Source organism: Typopeltis vanoorti, chromosome 10 (genome assembly GCF_054136105.1).
Source record: "Typopeltis vanoorti isolate ZY-2024b chromosome 10, IOZ_Tvanoo_1.0, whole genome shotgun sequence".
In the NCBI taxonomy this organism is placed as follows: Eukaryota; Metazoa; Arthropoda; class Arachnida; order Uropygi; family Thelyphonidae; genus Typopeltis; species Typopeltis vanoorti.
This window is the reverse complement of record NC_143558.1, coordinates 3,165,054-3,190,174: the sequence shown is the minus strand read 5'-3', so window position 1 is coordinate 3,190,174 and position 25,121 is coordinate 3,165,054. Positions and strand designations below refer to the sequence as shown.

The window sequence follows — 25,121 nt, the reverse complement described above, 5'->3', positions numbered from 1 at the left end:
AACTCTCACTAAATGCCATTTGGGATAATATTTTCAGGCCACTGTTTCCTATCAAGTATTTGAGTCAATGCACTAAATCAGCAGTTCTTCTATAATATAATACAAGCTTTCTATTGATTGTTTCAAAGTTCTGTAGAAAAGTTCTCAGATCAATTGGAGAATAAATTTCTAATCTATCCCATGAAGTAACACTCCTTGAAATCTTAGTTTTCAGCAGCACCTATTACAGAACCATTTGTCTTTCATGAAAAAGATGAACAACTTCTATTTTTTAGATCGCTCTGTAGAGATCTATATTGCATTTCTGTAATTCCAAAGTTAGGTATGATAATTCCTGAACAGCATAAAACATTAAACCTAAGTTTAATATAAAGTTTGTATTTGTAATTTTTTCTGTAGTCCAAGTTTACACTCTTTTTTTTTTTTTTTTTGGTCTCGATTTGAATCATTTGATGCTTCTAGAAAATGATTAACTAACACGATAGTCATTCCAAACAGACCAGAAACTCGATACCATCCATCATATGCTTAAAATACTTCCAATTTTTAACAGTTCAATATTAAGTGAGTATGTATGCACTTTCAGCTCAAGTGGCATTTTTGGTGACAAACTACAGATGCTTTTAATTTTTTGAGACCTGCAACAGATTTCACAGTATCAAGTGACAGTTCTAAATGGTGATTAGTGCAACTCCATATAATTAATGAAGTGAATTTTTTTTGTTTCATTAGTTTAGTAATTCCACTTTTACCATCCATCATAGCAGCTGCACTAATACATGTGATGTAAACTGAGATTTTAAATAGTTTCCCATTTGTATAACTCAAAACAATTAATTGAGCAGAGAATTAAATATTCCTTTTGCAGTAATACTTTCCCGAAGTCCAAAAACAAATTTAGGACTGAGGTCATTTTCCTGTCCAATATAGAATTAACAATATACACAATTAAAGTGGATTTGTTACTCAACGTGGTTGATTCATCAATCAATGAAATTTTATGTTCAACAAAAATTTTATTATCAATGTTCATTCGGGATGTTAACACAAGCATTAGATAAATGGAGAAATACACAACCCATGTCATCCCAATGAATTCTTGTAGGTTAATCTCCGATTCAAAATGATAAGAGAACTGATTTTCTTCTACTGGGTAAGTTGATGGACTAATCAAAATTCTAGTAACATTGCCAGTCATTCCTTGATGTTGGATGCAGATACCATCAGGAACAAAAAGTCTTTGCCACAGGCTCTGTAGTAAATTCTTCACTTGCTTTTAATTTCTTAATTGTAGAAGGGAAAACGAAATTAGAATTCTTTCCATTTTTCACTCTACAGTTCAAGACAACTCATGCATTCTTAGATGAACACTTGCAAAAGTCGATTAAAATTGTTGATATTAAATTAAAAATACCAAGAAATTATATTCTTGTTTAACCCTTTATTCAAGTGTAAGCAGAGAAAATTTGCACATAAAATGTATCACCCCATTTAGGTTACTTGTATATAGAGGCTAATGACTTCACATTGTGTTAGTAAAAGAAAACGAGTAAAATGATTTAATAAATTTGCAATGGGTAACAAATCGCCAGGTGCAGTACTACCTTGAGGTAGGACAAGAATTTGTTGCATGCTTTCTATTGGTGTATCACACATATATCTATTTGTAGCTTAGTAGTGGAATAAAAATGACCAAAAATCATCCTCCTCCCTATGAACATCTTACTGCACAGATGCAAGCAAAACAAAATCATGTTTTATTGTAGTACTAAAAACATACATGACATAGTCAATGTATACCGTATTTTATGAAAAACATAGTAATTAGGGTATTTAGATTTAATGGAATTAAAAAGAAATGGAATGAAAATGAGCATATATAATAAAAAACACTGTTCCCAAACAGACACCATAATGAATATTCCTTTCCTTCATAGTTACACGGTGATCAGAATTCATTATAAAAATTATGGAAACAGATACTGTGTTAAAGTAAAACTTGAGTTTTAACATTAACCAAAATAATCGCTAACGATTAAACCTTCAAATTAAAGTCATCTGGAGTAGACATATGTACAAAGAAATTTAATGGTTGACAACATCAATAACTTTAGCATACCATGTACATTGTTTCTTTGTATGTATGTGTGTGCGTATACTCCAGATGGTGACCTTAACGTGAAGGCAAAAACATCCAAGAAAAGGTATGTGCGAATTTTCTTCTAGTATGCTACACATTTGTCTCTAAAAATACATCTGCAATGCCCTAAGAATTCTTGAGTAAAAAGCCAATGACATTAAAAAGGGGCACTCCTTAACAGAAGCAGGCAAAATAGTCGTAAAAATAATAGTTTTAAGAGGAGTAACATGAGAGTTTACCCAGAAAAAAATACCAAAATGTTGTGATTATTTTGGTTTATATTAAACTGAAGTTTTACTTTAACATGGTAGCTGTTTCAATGATTTTTATAATAAATAATGCACAGTTGTAAACTAAAGAAAGCAAAAGTCTTATAGCATTAAATACAGACTTGCATGAGGAGCAAATCGAATGAGACACATTATATTCTGGTGTGGAGGCCATCAAATTCCTGACATGTACCCTCAAAGAGTGCACAGGATATTATAATAGTACTAAACGAAGAACTTAAATCATTACTAACTTCCTATCCACAATTTTCCAAATCAATCTGTTATCTGTCAAGACTCCAACATTATCGGATCTTATATTTCTGTCTTGTAAAGCACTTTTCACTGTATCCACCTATATCTTAGTCTTCCTCTGGGTCTTTTTCTTACCAACCTGGCAGAGAACACTTGTTTTGCTAATCTTTCCTCTCCCATTCTGTTTAAGTGACCCTACCACCTGAGATTAGCTCTGCTAACACATTCCTGGATGCAAACAATGTCAAGTTCTTTCCTAATATTCTTGTTTATAATGTGATATTGCCATTGATAGCATCTGCTCACACCCCTAATCTTTCTCAGGATTCTCACATCTGTGGTCTCTAGTCTTGGTCAAGTGTCAAATTTCTAACCCAGCTCTCAGATCCATAAGTTAAAGTTGGTTTCAACACTGTCTCATATACCGCTAATTTAGTGTTTGACAAATTTCTGTCTTATTCCATATAAATTTATTCAGTTGACTTTCTACCATACCAACTTTGTTGATTCTGTTGTCTATTTCCATATTTAATTTACCATCTTCACTAAAAATGGTGCCTAAGTAGCTGAAATGTTTTACTTGTTCTATAGGTTCTCCATTCATGATGCAGTTGTTATTTTCAGTGTTTCTACCTATTTTCATTGTCTTTGTTTTGTTGTTGTTGACCTTCATACCAAATCTATTACAACAACTATTCAATTTAGTCAGGGCATCTTGCAGACTCATAGCAGATTTATTTAGAAGTATAACATCATCCGCATAAACATCTCCAATTTTGACTTCAGGTTTAATGCCACTTTCCTTCATAATGTGATCAATATAGATAATGAATAACAGAGGGGGCGGGGATAACACTCAACCACCTTCCTGTACCTCCTTCAATTCTAACTGCTGACTTACAACTAAAATAAAGACTAAGTATTGCTTGATATAATGCCCCATTGACACCATATAACTGAAGCGTATTGAATAGCTTTTCTTTTGCCACCTTGTCATATGCCTTTTGCAGGTCTACAAAACTAAAATACAGACCTCTGTCTAAAACAAGACAGCATCAATAGTAGTATCATGTTAAAAATGAGGATATTCTTTCCTAATATCCACATTTTTTAGTGTTAGCAGAGTTAATCCCAATTAACAAGGTCAATTAAACAGAATGGAAGAGGAAAAGCTAGTAAAAAAAAAAAATAAGTGTTATTTAGTAGGATGGCTAGAAAAAGACAAAGATGAAGGTCAAGATCTAGGTAGAATGATACTGTAAGCAGTACCTAAAAAAAAGAGAAATATAAGATCTGATAAATTGCAGTGTATACAGATAGATTAATTTGGATGAAAATTGCTGATAGGAAGATAGTAATGATGTAACTTTCAATATATAGTACTATCATAATATTCTGTACACCACTTGAGAGTACGACAGGAATTCAAATGAGAAATACATATATATTATTTAACATAGAGTGGATTCCAGTTAATTGGGCCACACTAGAAATATCAAAATTTGTCCCAAAACAAAGTTGCACTTGTATTTTGGCTTAACGTACACAAGCCAAAATACAAGTTGTTAATTTATTGTTTATTAAAGTAAAATGTTTGTATACAATTAATTTCATATATACATATTAAACCAGTAGGGTGCTTAAGGGTCAAAGTTGTAGAACTGAAAGGAGACTGGCACATAGCCTTTAAAGGAATGCGGAGAACTGACCAGATTTGGGATTTAGCCGACCAAATTGTATTCTTATTGGCTTAAACCATTATACAAAATGATGGCACAACATGGCAAAATTTCATGCCGGCTAGGGCGTCGCCCGGTTAAACAAGGCCCCCGTTGTTTTCACCAGGGAACCAGGATGAACAGCGAAAAGTCAGCTACTAGAACAAATCTGAAAGCACACCACAACTCAACATTACCAGAGTTAAAGATAGGTACTATCAACATAAGAAGCCTGAATAGCAAAGAAATGGAGCTAGCTGAGGAATTAGATAAGTACCAGATCGATATAAAAGGGGTGACTGAAACAAAAAAGACAAAAACCGGTGAGATCTTTCTGGGTGATAAATACAAAATGTTATATTCAGACAATGACAATCAAGAAAAAGGAGTAGCCATAGTATTCAACACAAAATACAAGGCTTATCTTCTTGAATGACAGGCAGTCTGAAGTAGAGTGATGCAGGCTAATATCAGAATGCGGAATTGGACAATGAGACTTATTTGTGCCTATGGTCCCACAGAATGCTCTGCTAAGGTAGAAGTGGAGGAATTTTTTGATGCTTTAGAAAAAGCAACTGACAATGAAAAAGGAAAAGTTAGTCCTTGTTCGGGATCTAAATAGCAGAGTAGCAAATGATTGTAAGACATACAAAAATATTTTGGGAAAATTTGGAGAAAAGAGCAAAGCTAATAATAATTGGAAACACCTGGTGGATTTCTGCTCAGGAAATGGACTAGTTATTACTAACACCATGTTCCAACATAAAAATGTGCACAAATTCACATGGAGAGAAGAGGCAAGGAATAAGAAAAGTCTCATTGACTATGTTATCGTTGATAGTGATGTTTTCTCCCTGGTGCAGGACACCAGAGTGTACAGAGGATTTGAAATTGGAAGTGATCACTATTTAGTCTTGAGCAGGTTTATTTAGTTTATTAATTTAGTCTTGAAAATTGAATTTCATATTGAAAAGAATAACATAAGAAAGTTTTAAAGTGAATAAAAGTTGAGCAGCTCTCAGAGGTGAACTGTAGACTAAAATACACAAAGATTATTGAAGACAAAATGAAAGAGTTTGAGAACAGCAATCAAACCTTGGAAATTAAGTGGCAAGCCTTGAAGAAAACCCTGATTGATTCAGCCAGAGGCATGTGGTGATGTTGTCTGCAAGGGTAGAAAAATCAGAACTCCATGGTGGACACAGGAAGTTAAAGAGGCAGTGAAGGAAAAGAAGAAAGCATATCAAAAGTTCCTGTCAAATAAGGGAGCTTGTGCTCTTAGAGAATACAGAGACAAATGTAAGAAAGCGAAACACTGTGTAAAACTAGCTAAACAAGTTGTGGGAGGACTTTGGCAAGAACATAGAAAATAAATATCAAGAAGGTGGCAAAATATTCTGGAGGTTGTTGAAGAAGCTTAGGAATGGAGGAAAGAGTGCTGTAAAAGGAGTCAGAGATGATAACAATGATATGAAAACAGGAGAAAAAGATATCCTTGAAGTATGGAGTAATTACTTCAAAAAACTGCTAAATGAAACAAGCAGTGATAGCACAGTGGTAATAAAACACTCAACAGGCATACAGTCAGGAATACATATCCATACTTGAAGTAGAAAAAGCCATCAAAGGCTTGAAATGTGGAAAGGTAGCAGGAGTAGATGATATTCGACCTGAAATGCTGAAGTATGGTGGTATAAGAGTCTTACAGTTGGTTGCACTGCATAGTTCAGAAAGCCTGGACAGAGGGATGAATTCCTGATGATTGGAGTAGAGCTCTAATAGTACCCATATATAAAAAGGGAAATAAAACTGAATGTGAGAATTACAGAGATATTCCCTAATGAGTGTTCCTGGTAATATCTATGGAAGTATACTTGAGAAATAGTTGAGAATTGTGGAAGAAAAGCTTGGTGAAGAACAAGCTGGATTCGGGCCAAATAGAGGCTGTCAGGATCAGATCTTCACTTTACAAAAATTAATTGAGAAAGCATGGGAATATAACAAAGATCTGTATTTAAGTTTTGTCGATCTGGAAAAGGTATATGACAAGGTGCCAAGAGAGAAGCTATTCAATATGCTACAGTTATATGGTGTCAATGGGGCATGATATCAAGCAATACTTAGTCTATATTTGAGTTGTAAGTCAGCAGTTAGAATTGAAGGAAGTACAGGAAGATGGTTTAATGTTAAATCTGGTGTGAGACAAGGATATACATTGTCCCCTCTGTTATTCATTATCTATATGGATCACATTATGATGGAAAGTGGAATTAAACATGATATAATAATTGGAGATGTTAATGTCAGCTCTTGGCTTTATGCAGAAGATGTTATACTTCTAAATAAATCTGCTACAAGTTTGCAAGATTCCCTGACTAAATTGAATAACTGTTGTAATAGATATGGTATGAAGGTCAGCATTAAAAAGACAAAGACAATGAAAATAAGTAGAATTGTTAAAAATGTCTACTGTGTTCTGAACGGGGAAACTGTCAAACAAGTATAACATAATTTTATAACATAATCTATGTCGGGAAGTCGCCGCTAGATGAATTCGTAATGTGTAGTGTTCGTGCAAGCTCCAGATAAGAAAAGTATCATTTTCAGTTATCGATACAAATTACTTAATATTGTGCAGTTTTGTTTTGTTTGCCTTGCGTATTTTAGTGCGTCTATTTTTGGTGTGTTATAACGTATAATTTGACAAAAAAAGTTGCAAATAAATATGGCACCTGTGCGAAGGAAAATGGCGGCCAGTAATGAAGGTTCGCCATCGTTATCAAAGAACGGTAGCATAAAAGAAATGAGTCAGTGTACTAGCTGTGAAATGTACGCTTTGCGGAGTGCGGTCGGAGTGTGGTTAGATGATAATAAAGGATTGAATGTGTGTAGAAAATTTAGATAGAATGAGGAATTGAAGTGTATTTCGGATCGTGAGTGTGATATTTTTGTCAACCTTCAGAATGAAGGAAATAGGGATATGACAAGAAACGGCAAGGTTGTACATGAAAATTGTGAGAGTGTGAATGTAGAAAGTGTGAATGATAGTATAAATGGTTTCTCAGAGAACAAAAAAGATGAGATAGATGCATTGAGTGAGATCGCGTTGTTGAATAGTGCGATAGAGAGAGCAAAACAGCAGTTAGAGTGCATGAACAAAAGTAGACTGAATGAACCAACCAATAATAAAAGGTATGACAGGAAAAATAGACTTATGAATGTGAACATGAACAAAATGAAGGATTGAGTGCTGTATGGAGACTCGTTAGTACGAGGTGTGTTAGTAGAGGATTTGACAAAATCGTACCAACCTGGTGCGACCATAAAGGACGTAACTGCGTCTATTAGAGAGCAAAAGGAAAGGGTGAAAGAAATGATTGTTGTGGCAGGTACGAATGATTTGAAAGGAGATAAAATGGAAATGATAGAAGACCTGAATGAATTGTTTGAGGTAGCAAAAGAAAAGAGTGAGAGAGTTAGAATGATTAGTCTTTTGCCACGGTATGACAGTGAAATGTTTAAAAGGAGGGCCATAATTGCGAATGACTTTATGCGTGGGTTATGTATGACGAGTGGTGTGGAATTTGTGGGTGTGGAGTGAGTTTGATGGGCGAAAGGATCTATATAAGATGGATGGCTTGCATTTGAATGGTTACGGTGTAAGAAGACTTGAGAAAGTGTTGCTGAATGTAGTGGATGTGCAAATTCAGGGAAACTAGATTTGTTAGGGGGGGGGGGAGTAGAAATACAGTCCTTATGGAGGCAGTTGAATGTAAGAATGAATATAAATGCCAGAGCAAATAAGGACAACAAATCTGAGTGGGATAGTTAATATAAGGCATCAAGGTAGGGTTGGGGATACTGGGGGTCTTAAATTCATGTACACTAATGCTAGGAGTATTAGGAACAAGAAGGAAGAGTTTTTGGCTATGGTTGGCACTTCCAGACCACAGGTTATAGGTATTAGTAAAACATGGCTGACTGTAGATGATATAACTAGTGGGATTGAATGTGATGGGTATAGTGTGTTCAGGAATGACAGAGAGAATAAAATGGGGGGAGGAGTATTGTTGATGATAGCTGATGAGCTCCAGCCAAGGAGAATAGAAGTTGAATTACAGGATAGAGAAAAGAGCACATTTGAGGCCATTTGGTGTGAGATTGTGGCTAGCAGAACTAAATATACAATTGGGTGCTGCTATAGACCAGGTGATGGAAAAGATGGTGGTGACAGTATGCACAAGCAAATAGAAGAAATGGGTGGAAGGAGGGTGATTATTATCGGAGATTTCAACTATGGTCGCATTGATTGGAGTGAGGAGAGGACACACGGGAGGAAGGAAATGGATTTCATGTGGTTATTAAGGGATAACTATCTGCGACAGCATGTAATGGAAAATACTAGGGGTCAGAGAGTGCTTGACCTAGTAATTACATCTGAGGATTTGGCTGTAACAAATATGACCACATTGCCACCAATCGGTGAGAGTGATCATAGGGTCTTAACTTGGGAGGTGGCTAAAGGTGTAGAATTTTCAATTAAGACAGGGTACATGTGGAATTATCGGGCTGGAAAGTATGACAAGCTTAGGAGTTTGATTGGTTCAGTGCCATGGCATGTCCAACTGCAAGGACTAGAAGTTGATAGTGCATGGGAGGTAGTTAAGAAGTGTTTGCATGAAGCAATGGCTGACTGCATACCTAGAGTCCGAATAATAAATCAAGTAGGGGTTAAATGGATGAATAACACCATTAAACTTGAGTTGCAAAAAAAGAAACAACTATGGAGGGAATTTAAGGAGAAGGGTGACCGGCAAGCACATGAACGGTATAAAGCGCAGGCCAGAAGGGTGACGAGTGTGGTAAGAAAAGCAAAAAAGGATTACGAAAGAACATTGGCCATGCAGGCTAAAGAGAATCCTAAACAGTTTTTTAGATATGTAGCAAGTAAAAGGAAAAATGTACATGGCAGATTGATTTTAAAGAATGCCGATGGTAGGGAGGTAACTGAATCAGTTGAGATAGTTGAGTTACTGAGTGAGCACTTTGCAAAAGTATATCATCCAGGTGGTGACATTGCAGAAACGAATAAACCACTAGATTATACGGGAATTGTGGTTAATGAAGTGGAGGTGAGTAGTCTTTTGCATAACCTCAATGTCAATACATCTGTGGGATTGGATGGTATACCAGCTCGTGTTGTACGAGAAGCAGCTAAAGAATTGTCAGTAACCTTGACCATTTTGTTTAATTTGAGTCTCGGGTCTGGGTTAGTCCCGAGCGGGTGGAAAGAGGGGAAAATAGTTCCACTGCATAAAGGTGGTTCCAAGACTGCTGTTGTAAATTACCGACCGATTAGCATATCAGGAATCATTGTCAAGGTCTTAGAGAAATTAGTCAAGAAAAGAATACAGGATTGGATAGATGAAAATGGGATATTGTATGGGGGACAACATGGTTTTGTGAAGGGTAGATCATGCCTCAGTAACTTGCTCACGTTTTATAACACAGTGACGGCTGAACTGGATAGGGGTAATGGGTTTACAGTGATACTACTGGACCTTGCCAAGGCCTTTGATAGGATACCACATGGAACCCTAATCAGTAAACTGGAGCAGATGGGTATAGATATAGGGTTGGTGAGATGGATAAGAGGGTGGTTGAAGGAGAGATATCAAAGAGTGGTTTATTCAGGAGTGGAGTCTAAAAGACGTCTTGTGACAAGTGGAGTGCCACAGGGCTCTGTTCTTGGGCCACTGCTTTTCAATTTGTTCATCAATGATATTAGAAAGGATCTGAGAGGAAGTGTTCACTTGTTTGCTGATGATGCAAAGTTGGGTAGAGCAATTGTGAGTGCACAAGATGTCACAATTTTACAGGATGATTTGGATAGTTTGGAGGACTGGGCTAGGAAAAATGGATGTCAATTTAATGTGGCAAAGTGTAAGGTTATGCACTTTGGGGTGAAAAGAATAGCAGCAGTATATCGCATTTGTGGAATCATACCCCAGGAGATTGATGAGGCCAGGGATTTGGGAGTGTTGGTGGATAGGGAGTTGAAGTTTAGGGGGCACATTGCAAAAGTAACTAAAACAGCTCACCAAATCACTTGGCTTCTGAAAAATACTTTAACATGCAGAGACGAACAAGTTGTTGTTCCTCTGTATCGAGCATAAGACCCCATCTGGACTTCTGTGCCCAGCTATGGGCACCAGGGTTTCGTCGTGATGGGGAGGAAGTGGAGAGGGTCCAGAGACGAGTGACCAAGATGATAGCAGGTCTGTGGAATGAACCTTATGAGAATAGGTTGAAGATTTGTGGGTTGCAGAAATTGGACGATAGGCGAAGGAGGGGTGATATGATTGAGACATTCAAATTACTGAAGGGTTTTTATAAGATTGATCCAGAAGATATTTTTAAAAATATGACTGGTGGTGGGAGGACTAGGGGCCATGCATGGAAGCTGGGCAAGAGCGTGGTTGACAAGGGTGTTAGAGCTAGGTTCTTTACTTGGAGAGTGGTAAATGAGTGGAATAAGCTTCCAGAGTCTGTTGTGGGTGCTACGACCGTGAATGAGTTCAAGGCAAGTTATGATAGATACTGTGTGAATGTTGAATAGTTGTTCTTGACATGATGTTAGGGCCTCCCTCGATGAGTCTGTCGACTCCTTGGAGTTTCCCGGAACAACAATAATAATAATAATAAAAAGTAAAACATTTCAGCTACTTAGGCACCATTTTTAGTGAAGATGGTAAATTAAATATGGAAATAGACAATAGAATCAACAAAGCTAGTATGGTAGGAAGTCAACTGAATAAATTCATATGGAATAAGAGAGAAATTAGTCAGAACACTAAATTAGCTGTATACAAGACAGTGCTTAAACCAGTTTTAACTTATGGATCTGAGAGCAGGGTCAGAAGTAAAACACGTGACCAAAGACTAGAGGCCGCAGATACGAGAGTCCTGAGAAAGATTAGGTGCATGAACAGATGGCATCATCATATTAAAAATGAGGATATTAGGAAAGAACTTGACATTGTCAACATCTAGGAATGCGTCAGCAGAGCTAATCTCAGGTGGTATGGTCACTTAAACAGAATGGGCGAGGAAAGATTAGCAAAACAAATGTTCTCTTCCAGGTTGGCAGGAAAATGACCGAGAGGAAGACCAAGATATAGGTGGATTGATATGGTACAAAGTGCCTTAGACGATAGAAATATATGATCTGATAATGTTGGAGTCTTGACAAGTAACAGACTGATTTGGAGCGAAAATTGTAGATAGGAAGTTGGTAATGATGTAAATTTTTCATGTAGTACTATCATATCCTTTACACCCCTTGAGGATACATGTCAGGAATTTGATGATGATGATATTAAACACGTATGCAGCTATTATCAGTTAATGACGTCATAGGAATTGATCTTAGCCTTTTTTTTTTTGATTGATTGCAATTAAACAAAATTAACAGGTATCTAATGCAGATATAGCACTGCCTGCATTGCCTTCCTATATGAAATAGTTGCAATTCAGTAATAAATTTTCTAGCATACTGGGAATTCAAGTTCACTACTGTTATCACTTTTCGTGTTCTTCTAAGGTCCTCTGATTCTTTGTCGCAATTTCCTCCTCATAATCTTCATAGCTTATCATGTGGTTCACATCTAATGGAATTTTCACTGTCAGCCATATCATGATTGAATGTTAAAACCAGTAATCAAAACTGGTTTTGAACGGTGTTGCTTATTTCTCACCAATTATCAGCCATAAGCTGTATTTCTTGTAAAAGATTAACTTTTGCATTGATCTCCTTAGCAACTATCAAGAACCAGTAAAATCTTGATTTCCATTGTAATTCTGTGACCCAACTCATAAGCCAATTCTTAAAAAATTCAGATGTTACCCACACATTTCTGTTTGCATGGTACTTAACTTAAACTCTCCACCCTAATCGCTTTAAACATCAAGGCTCTTCCTCCAATAACTAAGAGTTTCATTTATCAGTTACTGACACATCTGAACAGCATAACACTGTCAATGATCCATTGCATTATCGATCCACACAGTGTAGCGTGTTTATAACAAAGGGAGCCATCCAATTTGGCACAATAAAATAGCCCCATTTTGTCGGCATTGAAGATGTCATTTGATCTAAATTTTCGAAGCAAGATTATGTAATATTTTTTAACTCCATGTGGTAGAAGTTACTGGCTGGCCCAATTAAACGGAAAAATAAACTAAGCAAATTCTTGTTATATTCTCATTTTGTTTTTGTTGTTCCATACTTTCCCAATAATAATAATAATAATAATAAAAGATATTATCATACAAAGGCTGGAGCAGTTACTGTGACCAGACATCTGAAGTAAAAAATAATATAATATTAACAAGTTTGTAATGAGGAGGGACAAATCATCTTGTCCTCTGAGCTTGGGGTGGGCAAGCATGCCACTAATCGTGACAAGATTCTATTAAAACCAAAGCTATATGCATTGGGAGATCCATTTCAGGAATTGTTAGAAAACGAATAATTAAGGTATATTATAATTGTAAATAAGCAATTAAAAATTGGTACTAACAGATGACAGTGAACTGCATCATACCTCTGATAACTTGGACAAAGTGTCAGGTGTTCTATGCTCTGTTAATGACTTTCGATAGTATGTCCTTGCTTCTTCCCATTTCTTCAGTTTTGCATAAGACCCAGCCATACGGGAATAAGCTCTGAAATTTTAAAGTAAAATGAAAAACTTCATGAAAATTCTTATAATTCTCTTTATAGCTCATCACAAGGATTATAATTTATACATCAATTTTTGCTTATTAGTGTCTTACCGAGCAATAATCTTGAAATCTGCTCGGTTTTCACGACCAATTTCTATTGCCTTTTCACATTCTTGAATGCTTTTATCAAAATCTTTTTGTTCGAAGAAGACAGCTGGAAATATTTGCAAAAAAAAAAAAAAATTATCAAATTAAAATGTGGAATAAGTATTAAACATTTAAATGAGTAAAAGTCATCTATAAAAATACAATGATCAAGAGTCATATCATTGAATAAAAACTAAAAATAGCAAGCATTCATAAGTAATAACTAGTAATAATGAATTTCATCATTACACATTAGGTTATTTTACATATAACAGTTCAACAGATGTATTTCTCATATATTATTCCATCTGCAGGCCTGGTTGACTAAGTGGTTACCACATCTACTCTCCAACCAAAAAGGCTGCAAGTTTGAATCTCACCATAGGTATGGATGTTTAATGAGTCTTTCGATGGGACATGAATTGCATCATCTAACATGAAACCACTATTCTGCTTACCAAAGGCATGAAGTAAGGTGAAAATTCCATGTTTGGTCTCCAGAGCAGGATTCCAGATTATCTAACCTCACCCACCCATAATAGTACCAGCAATGTTCCAATAAGCATTGTATGAGTGGGACATAAAAAACTTGCCACCAGATATTTTTGAGCTGGAGAAGAGGAAAACATGAAGAAGGAAAATCACTGTTTATGCATTTCACTTATTTTCTTAACCTCTGTGGAGTCAATAAAAATTCTATTGTACTACTCCTTGAACTTACCACCACCATTTGCACTTTTAGGCGATGCATTCCATTCTCCTACAATTATGCAAAAAATTTACTTCTTATCCCACTACTCACTTTTTATTAATTTACCATGCAATATCAATCTGCAAAAATCTCCTCAGTGTTAATACGATAACTTCAACAGCTTAAATGTTTCAATTATATCCCCCATGCTGTCACCTTTGTCTTATATCCACCAAACTCTGCAGTCTGCATTCCCTCAGTCTATACTCATAATTAAGATTGTAGTCCTGATATCATGAGCAGGGAAATTCAGATGTAGTCTGATCAAAGCTTTATAAAATGGGACTGCAAATCTTATCTCGTGTGGTCAATGTCTTTCTCAATATTACAGCAATCCTCTGAGATGTCTTCACAATCTTTGCAATATGTCCTCTGGATTTCAAATTTCTATCACCCCAAGATCCTTTTCTTCCTCTACTTTTTCCAGTGCAACTCCACATGTTTACTGAGAGATAACTGTGCATTATTCATCCTGTATAAATAATACAGGTTGGGAAAGGAGGAACTTGTTTACATTCAATTTAAATGATTATATAATCATTTAAATCAAATGTAGAACAGCTTAAGACTGTTCCACAGTACAGCAGTTGCAGAGATGAAGGAGAAGGAAAAAAACTTGTTCTGTGGGTTTTAAGGTGCACTGTGAAGGGATGTTGAGCAGCAGCTGCACGTGTTCCAACGCGCATAGTACTAATTGGTGGAATTAGCGATGCTATTTCAGATGAACATTTCCCATGGAAATAATTGTAGAATACACATATTGTGGAAACCAAATGTTTTTTGTGAAAGTGGAGGGGGGGGGGGGAGTGAGCTGAGTCATTAATTTCTAATTGCTCTCCTATGTATTGAGTCAAGCATTTTGAGGGAGCTTTTATGGGCCCCATATGTGAGAGCAGTATTCAATAGCATGGCGAATTTGTGATTTGGACAAGGCGCAGTAACATCTTGAACAAAAGAGAAATCCTAGTTTTTTAGATGCTCAGGATGCAATGGCTGTGATGTGTTTATGTTAGGAGAGGCTTGATGTCAGGGTAATTCCAAGAAGAGAAATCTCAAATTGTCTGGAAATTTGGGTATTGTCAAAAAAGAATACCAGGAGAAAATGGTTTTTTTTTTTAGAGAAATAAGACAGTGCTGGGTTTTATTAGCACTGAAATTGACGAAGTTATCTGAACCCCATTGGAGGATGGCTTGGAGATCAGAAATGAGGGAAGTGTGGTTGATGTACTGTAGGTTGAGGTGAGTTGTGTAGAGAGAGGTTTATCAAATGAAAGGTAGGAGTGCAATATGCTGTCATCTGCAAAACTGTGTATAGGACTGGAGGCAGTGGTGAGCTATAAGGGGCTCACATGAGCTTTTTGTTAAATTTTTCTCAAATTTGCGAGCCCCTTGTTCTTCTTGTTTAATAATCTTGTAGAACTAAAAAATACCACTGCAGAATGTATACATGTTAGTATAATTGCTACTTTAAATTCATATGGATTTTCTGATAACTATTTAAAATATCATGTCATTGCATTTTGTTCTGATGGAGCTAGTGTAATGTTAGGAAACAAATCAGGTGCAATCAAACTTCCATAAAGATTTCCCAACATTGTGATTTGGCATTGCATAGCTCATTGATAAAAAAACATTAAAGAAATAAATCATTTTGAAATATTTATGGATAAATTATATGCTTTTCATCATCAATCCACAAAAAATCAACGAGAATGAAATACGATTGCAAAAGACCTTGGTATCGAAATTTTAAAGATCGATTGTTTGTTTGGACCACGATGAGTAGCTTGCAGTTTACGAACAGCTCTTGGTGTGTAGGGAAATTAACCAGCTTTATGCACGCATTTTGCATCAAATGATGAATATACGGGCTTTTAAAACCGACTTCTCAATTTGGAATTTTTAAAAGATCTAGCATTAATGATTGATATCCTACAGGAATTATCATATCTGTCAGAAGTTCCACAAAATCACAATATAAGTATTAAGGGCTAAGTTAGCCTTTTTTTTTTTTTTCTAGACGATGCGAGCCCTTTGTTAAAATTTCCACAGCTCACTACTAGTTGGAGGTATAGCAGGACAAGGGTTGGTGAGAGGATAAGGAACCATCCACCATCACACACAGTGTGCATCCAGAAAAAAAACTCGCAATCCCTATAGAAGTTCTGAGATAGACCAAATGATGGTAGTTTGCTTAGTAAGCCTTTGTGCCAGATCTGTTCAAGCACTTATCAAGTGCAACCACTTGAGATTCGCCAAACTTCTCCATGGCATTTGTCCATAGATGGGCAACATATGTGAGCAAATCTCCCATAGATCGGCAGCGAAGGAATCCATATTGGCAATTGTTTATTAGGTGAATGCCTTCCAGGTAGTGTAGGAGTTGGGAATTTCATGTGGGGAGTGAATGTGAGAAGCTGCAAGATTTTTTCCATTACTTTAGACAGGACTGAGGTGAGTGAGATAGGTGGTAGCTGGATGACGGTGACTTGTCACACTTCTTGGGAATGGGCTGAATATGGGCCAGTTTCCAGCCTGTGGGATAGATACCAGTGGAGTAAGAGAGTATATACAGTACAGCCTTGGAATATCTTTTGGAGAACCAGGCACTGAACTTATCAAAGATTACTTTGGTGATAAGTTCAGTGCATATGTTTAGGTTGGAAGACAGGAAGCAATAGTCCAACCATGGGAATGAGGCATAGAAGTTGTGGAGGCTGTCCCACTTGGCACTGTTATAATGCCAAACTACTCTTGTATGGAAGTGACTGTGTAATGTTGTTGCATGGGGGGGGGGGGGAGCACTAGATTGTGGTCAGAATTACTTAGGGGGCCCACTACATTCACTGTGTATTTGGAAGGGTTGTTGGTGAGGAAGAGAGCATCTCTGCCTGCAAGATCTGTACAACTGGAGGAAGAAAGCCAGTTGTTGTTGTAAACATTAAATCTCCTAGGAGGATGATTTTGCTGTTGGGAAAGTAGGACTGGAGAAAATCAATTTTTAAGGAGAGGAAATCAAAGAGCTCAGAGTAGTCGGCTGCATTAGGGGAGCGATAGAGACAGCAAATGAATTTGACTGAGCGGGGAATGGATATTTTCAATCAAATAAAGTCCAAATTTTAGGTTGGGTGCTCTCTGGCAAGGTTTGTCAGAGTGGATGTATGCACAACTGCCATTAGTGGGTTGAAAGGAGTTAAAGAGTGTGTGGTTCGGAAAGTTGAGATGAATAGTGCTGGTGGAGGAGGTAAGAGTTTCTGTCATAGAAAGATTAGGCAGGGTTTGGTAGACTAAAGATGGTGATGGACACGATTAAGGTTGGAGTTTAGGCCATGGATGTGTGAAGTGGATATGTTCTGTGAGGCATATGTTTGACTGCAAGGGTATTGCACATTTCTTATGCAGTGCCTGATACTGGTATCCACGGTGGCATCACTTGATTTCTGCACTAATTTAACTTGTTTATAGTTGATGATCCAACTGGCATCTCCATTTTAACGCTTTCTTTAAGTTCTCTTTAAAGATGGCATCCTTGTTCTCTGTGTGCAAATGTCAGGTCTGTTCGAGTATACATGATTGGGGGACAAGGGTCTTTGAACTTGTTGATTGCTTTTTTTAATTTAGATGTGCTTGTCGGCATGTCACAAGTCACTTTGATGAGGCATGGAAGGTTCATTCCATCCCTTCTTTTATTTATGGGTCCAAAATGATGGCACCTAACAATATTTTTAGAATCGATGTTGCATTCTTCTACTAATTTGTTGATGTCTTTTCAGAGATTTTCCCCTTTTCCATGGGAAAGTTCAAAATAACGGTATTGAATTTTTTTTTGTTTTTGGCCTCCATCGAGTCATGTACCATTGATGCGATTAGTCACAGAGTTCATTTGCAGGCAAGGTGAACTTGCATGGCAGCACTGATGTCAGTAAGTTCGAGCTTAGTTTCCAGTGCTCGTATTTTGGAGGAAAAAGTTTCATTAATAGCAATGTGGTGTTTGAAGTTTTCAATTCATTTGCCTAAGTTCAGGAGCTGTTTTACAGAAAGGAGGCACAGCGAATAGAGAAAGGGCTAGAGGTCGATAAATAGCTTGTGCACTGATTCATCTGTTTTTGTGAAGGAAGTATGTAGCCAGTGGCAACTGAACTCTCACAATATACCCTTTTTTAATCAGTGACACAAATTTTACAACTATGGCACTTTGTGGATTTGTCAGCAATCGACGGCACTGCATTGGTAGGACACAGCGTGTGTGTTTGTCATTGAACTTTTATCGCTGCCATCTTTGCTTTGTATGGCAAGTATAGTGGGCATTTACATGTGGCTGATTTTTAACTGGAAAGATAACTGAATTAATGCACTCTCTAAGCGCTTACAGGTTGTGCAGAAGTAATCGGCTCCTTAGTACCTGCTGTTAAGACTTCCGTTTAATGATTAATTTGAATGAAAAACACCTGCAGTAATGATAAAATGTGGGAGCACAAGTTTAGAGTAGATTATTCACAGATGCAGCCTGGAGAAAAATTATGATTGATTAATGACATATTTCTGTTCACGTATCACCAATGCAATGTAGTTGGAAATCAAAAAATAAAATAAAATAAACAACTGAAGGTATATGGATGAAGAATGGAATCTTTCCTTATATGTGGTCAGGAGATAGCCAGGTAAAAAAACTGATGCTATTAGGATGAACTGAAGTATGCACACAATTAAAAAAGAAAACCTTGAGGCATAAGCGCCTCCATAGTGCAATTGGAAGAACAACGGTACATTGCCCCCTTCGATTGGAATAGGCTTAAATTCGATTCTCGTCGCGACGGGAGGAATCTTTATCTGGACGATTTCAATCGAAGGTGAGTTAGCTGATCTCATACGGAGGTAGCAGGGTTTTTCTCTCGGGAAACTCGCGTTTTTTTATCCCGCATACAGACAAATCGGCCCTTTAGAACACACACAATTTACAGACAAAAAACTAGTTATGGTAGTGGTGGACGGTAGATGGCGTTGATAGAGATGATTCATAGTAGAGGTTCAGTGTAGTGGTTGAGACAGTTGTAGGTGTCCTCCTGCAATGAGTCTTCGAACTCCTTGGAGGTGTCACGAATAATAATAATGTGTATATATAATAAAACAGTACAGTTCTTAAAAATAATTTCCCAGATTTTTCAACGTATGACAGTTTTTTTGATTCTAACCAAATCTGTGTAGGGTGGTGGGAAATTAATGTGTTTGTTTTAGGATATATTAGAAAACAATGAAGGAGAATGCTATATTTCGTTGGTATATCTGAATTACTAAAAGGTATAAATATGTTAACCATCATTAATAAGCCATGTGAGAAAGGGAAATATATAGGAGAGAATGAACAAGTGAATAGAAATATTTTCGTTACTGGCAAACGAATATTATGTGATCATATAAATTCCAGACATACACATTATGCATTTATGATGGCATAATTTAAAAAAAAAAACTAACGAGGAGAGGAAAAGAGAATTGTTTGCAAAGTATAAATAACTAACCAATAATAAACAGCCACTGTATAAATTTCGTAGCTCAATAAATAACTGGGAGGAGGGGCAAATCCAATGACCTAATAATGTTGATCAGGTGATTCATTTAGGCATGGTAGAAATAAATGTTCCCTCTAATTTTTTGCTGTGAGTGTGCGCAGAAAATTTGCCTTCTTTTGAAAAGTATGTGCACATCCATACAAGTCACCATACCGATCATTTAAGCAAAAAGTTAAACAATTTTGGTTCACTCTTTACCTTCTGGTGTCAATGGGATGTCAGCCAGGTCACCCCAACTCCCCACCGTGTTCCCACACACTGCAGTAGCCTCCCTAGTTTCACATGATGATTCACAGGTCTTGGACAGGACTCGATCCTGGGACTTTGCACATGCGAGGCCAACATGATACCGACTGTACTAGATAGGATTCTAAGTGTGTGTATTATTACCATCACCAAGTAAGTCGTGTGACACCATTTTTTGGAGATCAAGTTTCTTTTCTTGATTAAAACTGTTTAATAGCTAACACAATGGAGGAGGCATCACATGTCTGCAACTGAATTATTCTGCCAAAATATGTTTTCATATTCATTACAATCTTTAGGTCTAAACTTAAAATAGAGAATGAGACATTTGTTAACTGTTATATCAGTGCTTTCATCAATGGTTACGGTGTGGAAATCTGCTCAAACATGTCATTTTCAAGAATTAAATTGATTGTTTCCAGAAACGCCAGCTGTCTGGGAGTTGAACATACTTTTCCATATGTTCATTAATATGTTGAACTGAAAGTAAAGAGTTATTCATCTTAACAACTAATAAGACGCTGTCAATAAGAACTTTATCACCATTTAGTCTTGAGCAGGATAAAATTGAATTTCATATTGAAAAGAAGAACATGTAGGAAAGTTTTAAAGTGAATAAAACTTGAGCAGCTCTCAGATCTCAACTGTCGACTAAAAGATACAAACATTATTCAAGAAGAAAAATTAAAGAGTTTGAGAACAGGAATGCTGTAAAGTGAACAGTAAAGCTGTATAACTGAGAGGAGACTTCCACACAGCCTTTAAAGGAATGTAGGGAACTGACCAAGATTTCTGACCTAATGTCCAATCCTCACATTCTCGTGGTGCACCATGTTGGGTATCTACCTGGATACTGAACAAACAAGGATGGGCTGGAATTTGGAATTTAGCTTACCAAATTGTATTCTTATTGGCTTAAACCAAAATATAGAATGATGGCACAACATGGCAGAATTTCATGCCACCTGGGGCATCTCTAGGATAAACAAGGCCCCCATTATTTTTGCCACGTAACCAGGGCAAACAGCAAAAAGCTACTGGAACAAATCCAAAAATGCACCCCAACTCAACATCATCAGAGTTCAAGATTGGTACTATCAACATAAGAAGCCTGAATGGTTAAAAAAATGGAGCTAGCTGAGGAATTAGATGAGTATACCAGATCGACATAATAGGGGTGACAGAAACAAAAAAAGACAAAAAGTGGCGAGATCTTTCTGAACAATAAATGCAAAATATTATATTCAGGCAATGACAATCAAGTAAAAGAAGGAGTAGCCATAGTAATCAACACTAAATAAGAGATTAATCTTCTCGAATAGCAAGCAGTCTCAAGTAGGGTGATGTGGCCAAATATCAGAATGGGGAACAGGGCAATAACACTTCTTTGTGTCTATGATCCCAAAGGTTCTGCTATGTTAGAAGTGGAGGAAATTTTTGAGGCTTTAGAGAAAGCAACTCACAGAATGAAAAAGGAAAAGTTGATTCTTTTTGGGGATCTGAATAGCAGAGTAGGCAGTGATTGTGAGACATACAAAATATTTTGGAAAAATCTGAAGAAAAGAGCAAAGCTAATAATAATGGCAAATACCTATTGGATTTCTGCTAAGGACATGGATTGATTATTACTAACACCATGTTTCAACATAAAAATGTGCACAAATTCACATTGGAGAGAAAAGGCATACAATAAGAAAAGTCTCATTGACTATGTTGACAGTGGTGTTTCTCCCTGGTGCAGGACACCAGAGTGTACAGAGGATCTGAAATTGGAAGTGATCACCATTTAGTCTTGATCAGGATAAAATTTAATTTCATACAGAAAATAAGAACATGTAAGAAAGTTTTAAAGTGAATAAAAGTTGAGCAGCTCTCAGATGTGAACCGTAGACTAAAATGTACAAACATCATTCAAGAAAAGATGAAAGAGTTTGAGAACAGCAACCAAACCTTAGAGATTCAGTGACAAGTCCTGAGGAGAATACTGATTGATTCAGCCAGAGAGGCATGTGATGAGGTTGTCTGTAAGGATAGAAAAATTAGAACTCCATGGTGAACACAGGAAGTTAGAGGCAGTGAAAGAAAAGAAGAAAGCATATCAAAGGTTCCTGGCAAATAAGTCAGATTGTGCTCTTAGAAAATACAGACAAATGTAAGAAAGCTAAACATTGTGTAAAACTAACTAAACAAAAGTCATGGGAAGACTTTCATAAGAACATAGAAAATAAATATCAAGAAGGTGGCAAGATATTCTGGAGGTTGTTGAAGAAGCTCAGAAATGGAGAAAAGTAAAAGGAATTAGAGATGAATAAATAAATTCCGTGTGATGATACAGTGTTCCCCCTTTTCACAGTACCATCTAGTCCTCCCAAATTTTAACCGGGCTCCCGAACTCGCATAGGCTGACAAATCCAACCTATGGCTGGATCAGTATTCCTGAGTGTAATTCGTGTGTCCTCGGACCGGTTTGCCTGCTTGAGGGATGAAGAGTTCTCATAGTACCCATATATAAAAAGGGAAATAAAACTGAATGTGAAAATTACAGAGGTATTTCTCTACAGAGTGTTCCTGGTAAGATATTATTATTACATAACACCTCGAGGGAGTCCAGAGACTCATCGAGAGAGGGTACCTGCTCTACAACTCTCCGTCTCCACCACTCCACCAGCTGCCACTACCTTCATCATCTACACCAATGGCATCTACTGCCGACCACCACCACTAGTATTTTCACAAACAAACATCCATGCCTACGGCAGAATTCGAACCCGCAGCTGTTTGGCTGGAGAGCGGATACACTAACCACTCAGCCAACAAGCTGGAATTCCAGCCAAATAGAGGCTGTCACCATCAGATTTTCACTTTACGACAAAATAGTCGAGAAATCACAGGAATATAACAAAGATCTGTATTTAAGTTTGTACATCTGGAAAAGGCAAATGACAAGGTGCCAAGAGAGAAGCTATTCATAATGTTAGTTATAGGGTGTCAGTGGGGCATTATATCAAGCAATACTTAGTCTTTATTTGAGAAGTCAGTAATTAGAATTCAAGGAAGTAGAAGAATACAGTTTAATGCACAGCAGACAATGCCCATCCTTATCTGCTGTCAGACAAGAATGTGCACTGTCTTTTCTGTTATTCATTATTTACACGGATCATATTATGAAGGAAAGTGGTATTAAACCTGATGTCAAAATTGGATATGTTAATCTCAGCTCTTTGTTTTATGCAGATGATGTTATACTTCTAAAGAAATCTGCAAGACTCCCTGACTAAACTGAATAACTGTTGCAATAGATATGGCATGAAGGTCAGCAATAACAACACAAAGACAATAAAAAATAGGCAGAAGGATTGAAAATGTCAACTGCATTGTGAAAGAAGAACCTACAGAACAAGTAAAACATTTCAGCTACTTAGGTATAATTTTTAGTGAAGATGGTAAATTAAATATGGAAAGAGACAACAGAATCAGCAAAGCTGGTATGGTAGGAAGTCAATTGAATAAATTTATATAAAATAAGAGGGAAATTAGTCAAAACACTAAATAAGCTGTATACGATACAGTGTTCAAACCAATTATGACCTATGGATCTGAGAGCTAGGTCAGCAGTAAAACACCTAACAAAAGACTAGGGGGTGCTTAAGGGTCAAAGCTGTATAACTGAGAGGAGACCTCCACATAGCCTTTAAAGGAATGCGGAGAACCGACCAGGGCTTCTGACCTAATGTCCAATCCTCACCTTCTCGTGGTGCACCCTGTTGGGTATCTACTTTGATACTGAACGAACGAGGATGGGCTGGCAATTTGGGATTTAGCCGACCAAATTGTATTCTTATTGGTTAAATCAAAATAAAAAATGATGGTACAACATGACAAAATTTCATGCCGGCTGGGGCGTCGCCCGGTTAAACAAGGCCCCCGTTGTTTTCGCCAGGGAACCAGGGCGAACAGCGAAAAGTCAGCTACTGGAACAAATATCAAAACAAACCCCAACTCAACATCACCAGAGTTAAAGATCGGTACTATCAACGTAAGAAGCCTGAATGGCAAAGAAATGGAGCTAGCAGAGGAATTAGATAAGTACCAGATCGACATAATAGGGGTGACTGAAACAAAAAAGACCAAAACTGGTGAGGTCTTTCTGAGCAATAAATACAAAATGTTATATTCAGGCAATGACAATCAAGGAAAAGAAGGAGTAGCCATAGTATTCAACACAAAATACGAGGCTAATCTTCTTGAATGGCAGTCAGTCTCAAGTAGAGTAATGTGGGCAAATATGAGAATGGGGAACTGGACAATGAGACTTATTTGTGCCTATGGTCCCACAGAAGGTTCTACTAAGGTAGAAGTGGAGGAATTTTTTGAGGCTTTAGAAAAAGCAACTGACACAATGAAAAAGGAAAAGTTGGTCCTTGTCGGGGATCTAAATAGTAGAGTAGGAAATGATTGTGATACATACAAAAATATTTTGGGAAAATTTGGAGAAAAGAGCAAAGCTAATAATAATGGCAAATATCTGTTGGATTTCTGCTCAGGACATGGACTGGTTATTACTAACACCATGTACCAACACAAAAATGTGCACAAATTCACATGGAGAGAAGAGGCTAGGAATAAGAAAAGTCTCATTGACTATGTTATTGTTGATAGTGATGTTTTCTCCCTGGTGCAGGACACCAGAGTGTACAGAGGATTTGAAATTGGAAGTGATCACTATTTAGTCTTGAGCAGGATAAAATTGAATTTCATATTGAAAAGAATAACATGTAAGAAAGTTTTAAAGCGAATAAAAGTTGAGCAGCTCTCAGATGTGAACTGTAGACTAAAATACAGAAATATTATTGAAAAGAAAATGAAAGAGTTTGAGAACAGGAATCAAACCTTGGAGATTCAGTGGCAAACTCTGAAGGAAACATTGATTGATTCTGCCAGAGAGGCATGTGGTGAGGTTGTGTGCAAGGATAAAAAAATCAGAACTCCCTGGTGGACACAGGAAGTTAAAGAGGCAGTGAAGGAAAAGAAGAAAGCATATCAAAAGTTCCTGGCAAATAAGTCAGCTTTTACTCTTACAGAATACAGAGACAAATGTAAGAAAGCTAAACAGTGTGTAAAACTAGCTAAACAAAAGTCATGGGAGGACTTTGGCAAGAATATAGAAAATAAATATCAAGAAGGTGGCAAAATATTCTGGAGGTTGTTGAAGAAGCTTAGGAATGGAGGAAAGAGTGTTGTAAAAGGAATTAGAGATGATAAAGGTGAAATGAAAACGGGGAGAAAAAGATATCCTTG

General features: G+C 36.9%; 1 protein-coding gene across 2 annotated transcripts in view; it reads right to left on the bottom strand.

Annotated features, from left to right (window-relative positions):
• The window catches only part of Stip1 (Stress-induced phosphoprotein 1), a 205,291-nt gene that overhangs the window by 41,780 nt on the left and 138,390 nt on the right, over positions 1-25,121 (bottom strand). For both annotated transcript variants that reach the window (XM_090398793.1, XM_090398792.1), the window contains exons 7-8: positions 13,221-13,323; positions 12,989-13,109 (exon numbers count right to left, since the gene is read on the bottom strand). In XM_090398793.1, the coding sequence (XP_090254919.1) occupies positions 12,989-13,109; positions 13,221-13,323 (224 nt within the window). The remainder of the gene's footprint in view (positions 1-12,988; positions 13,110-13,220; positions 13,324-25,121) is intronic.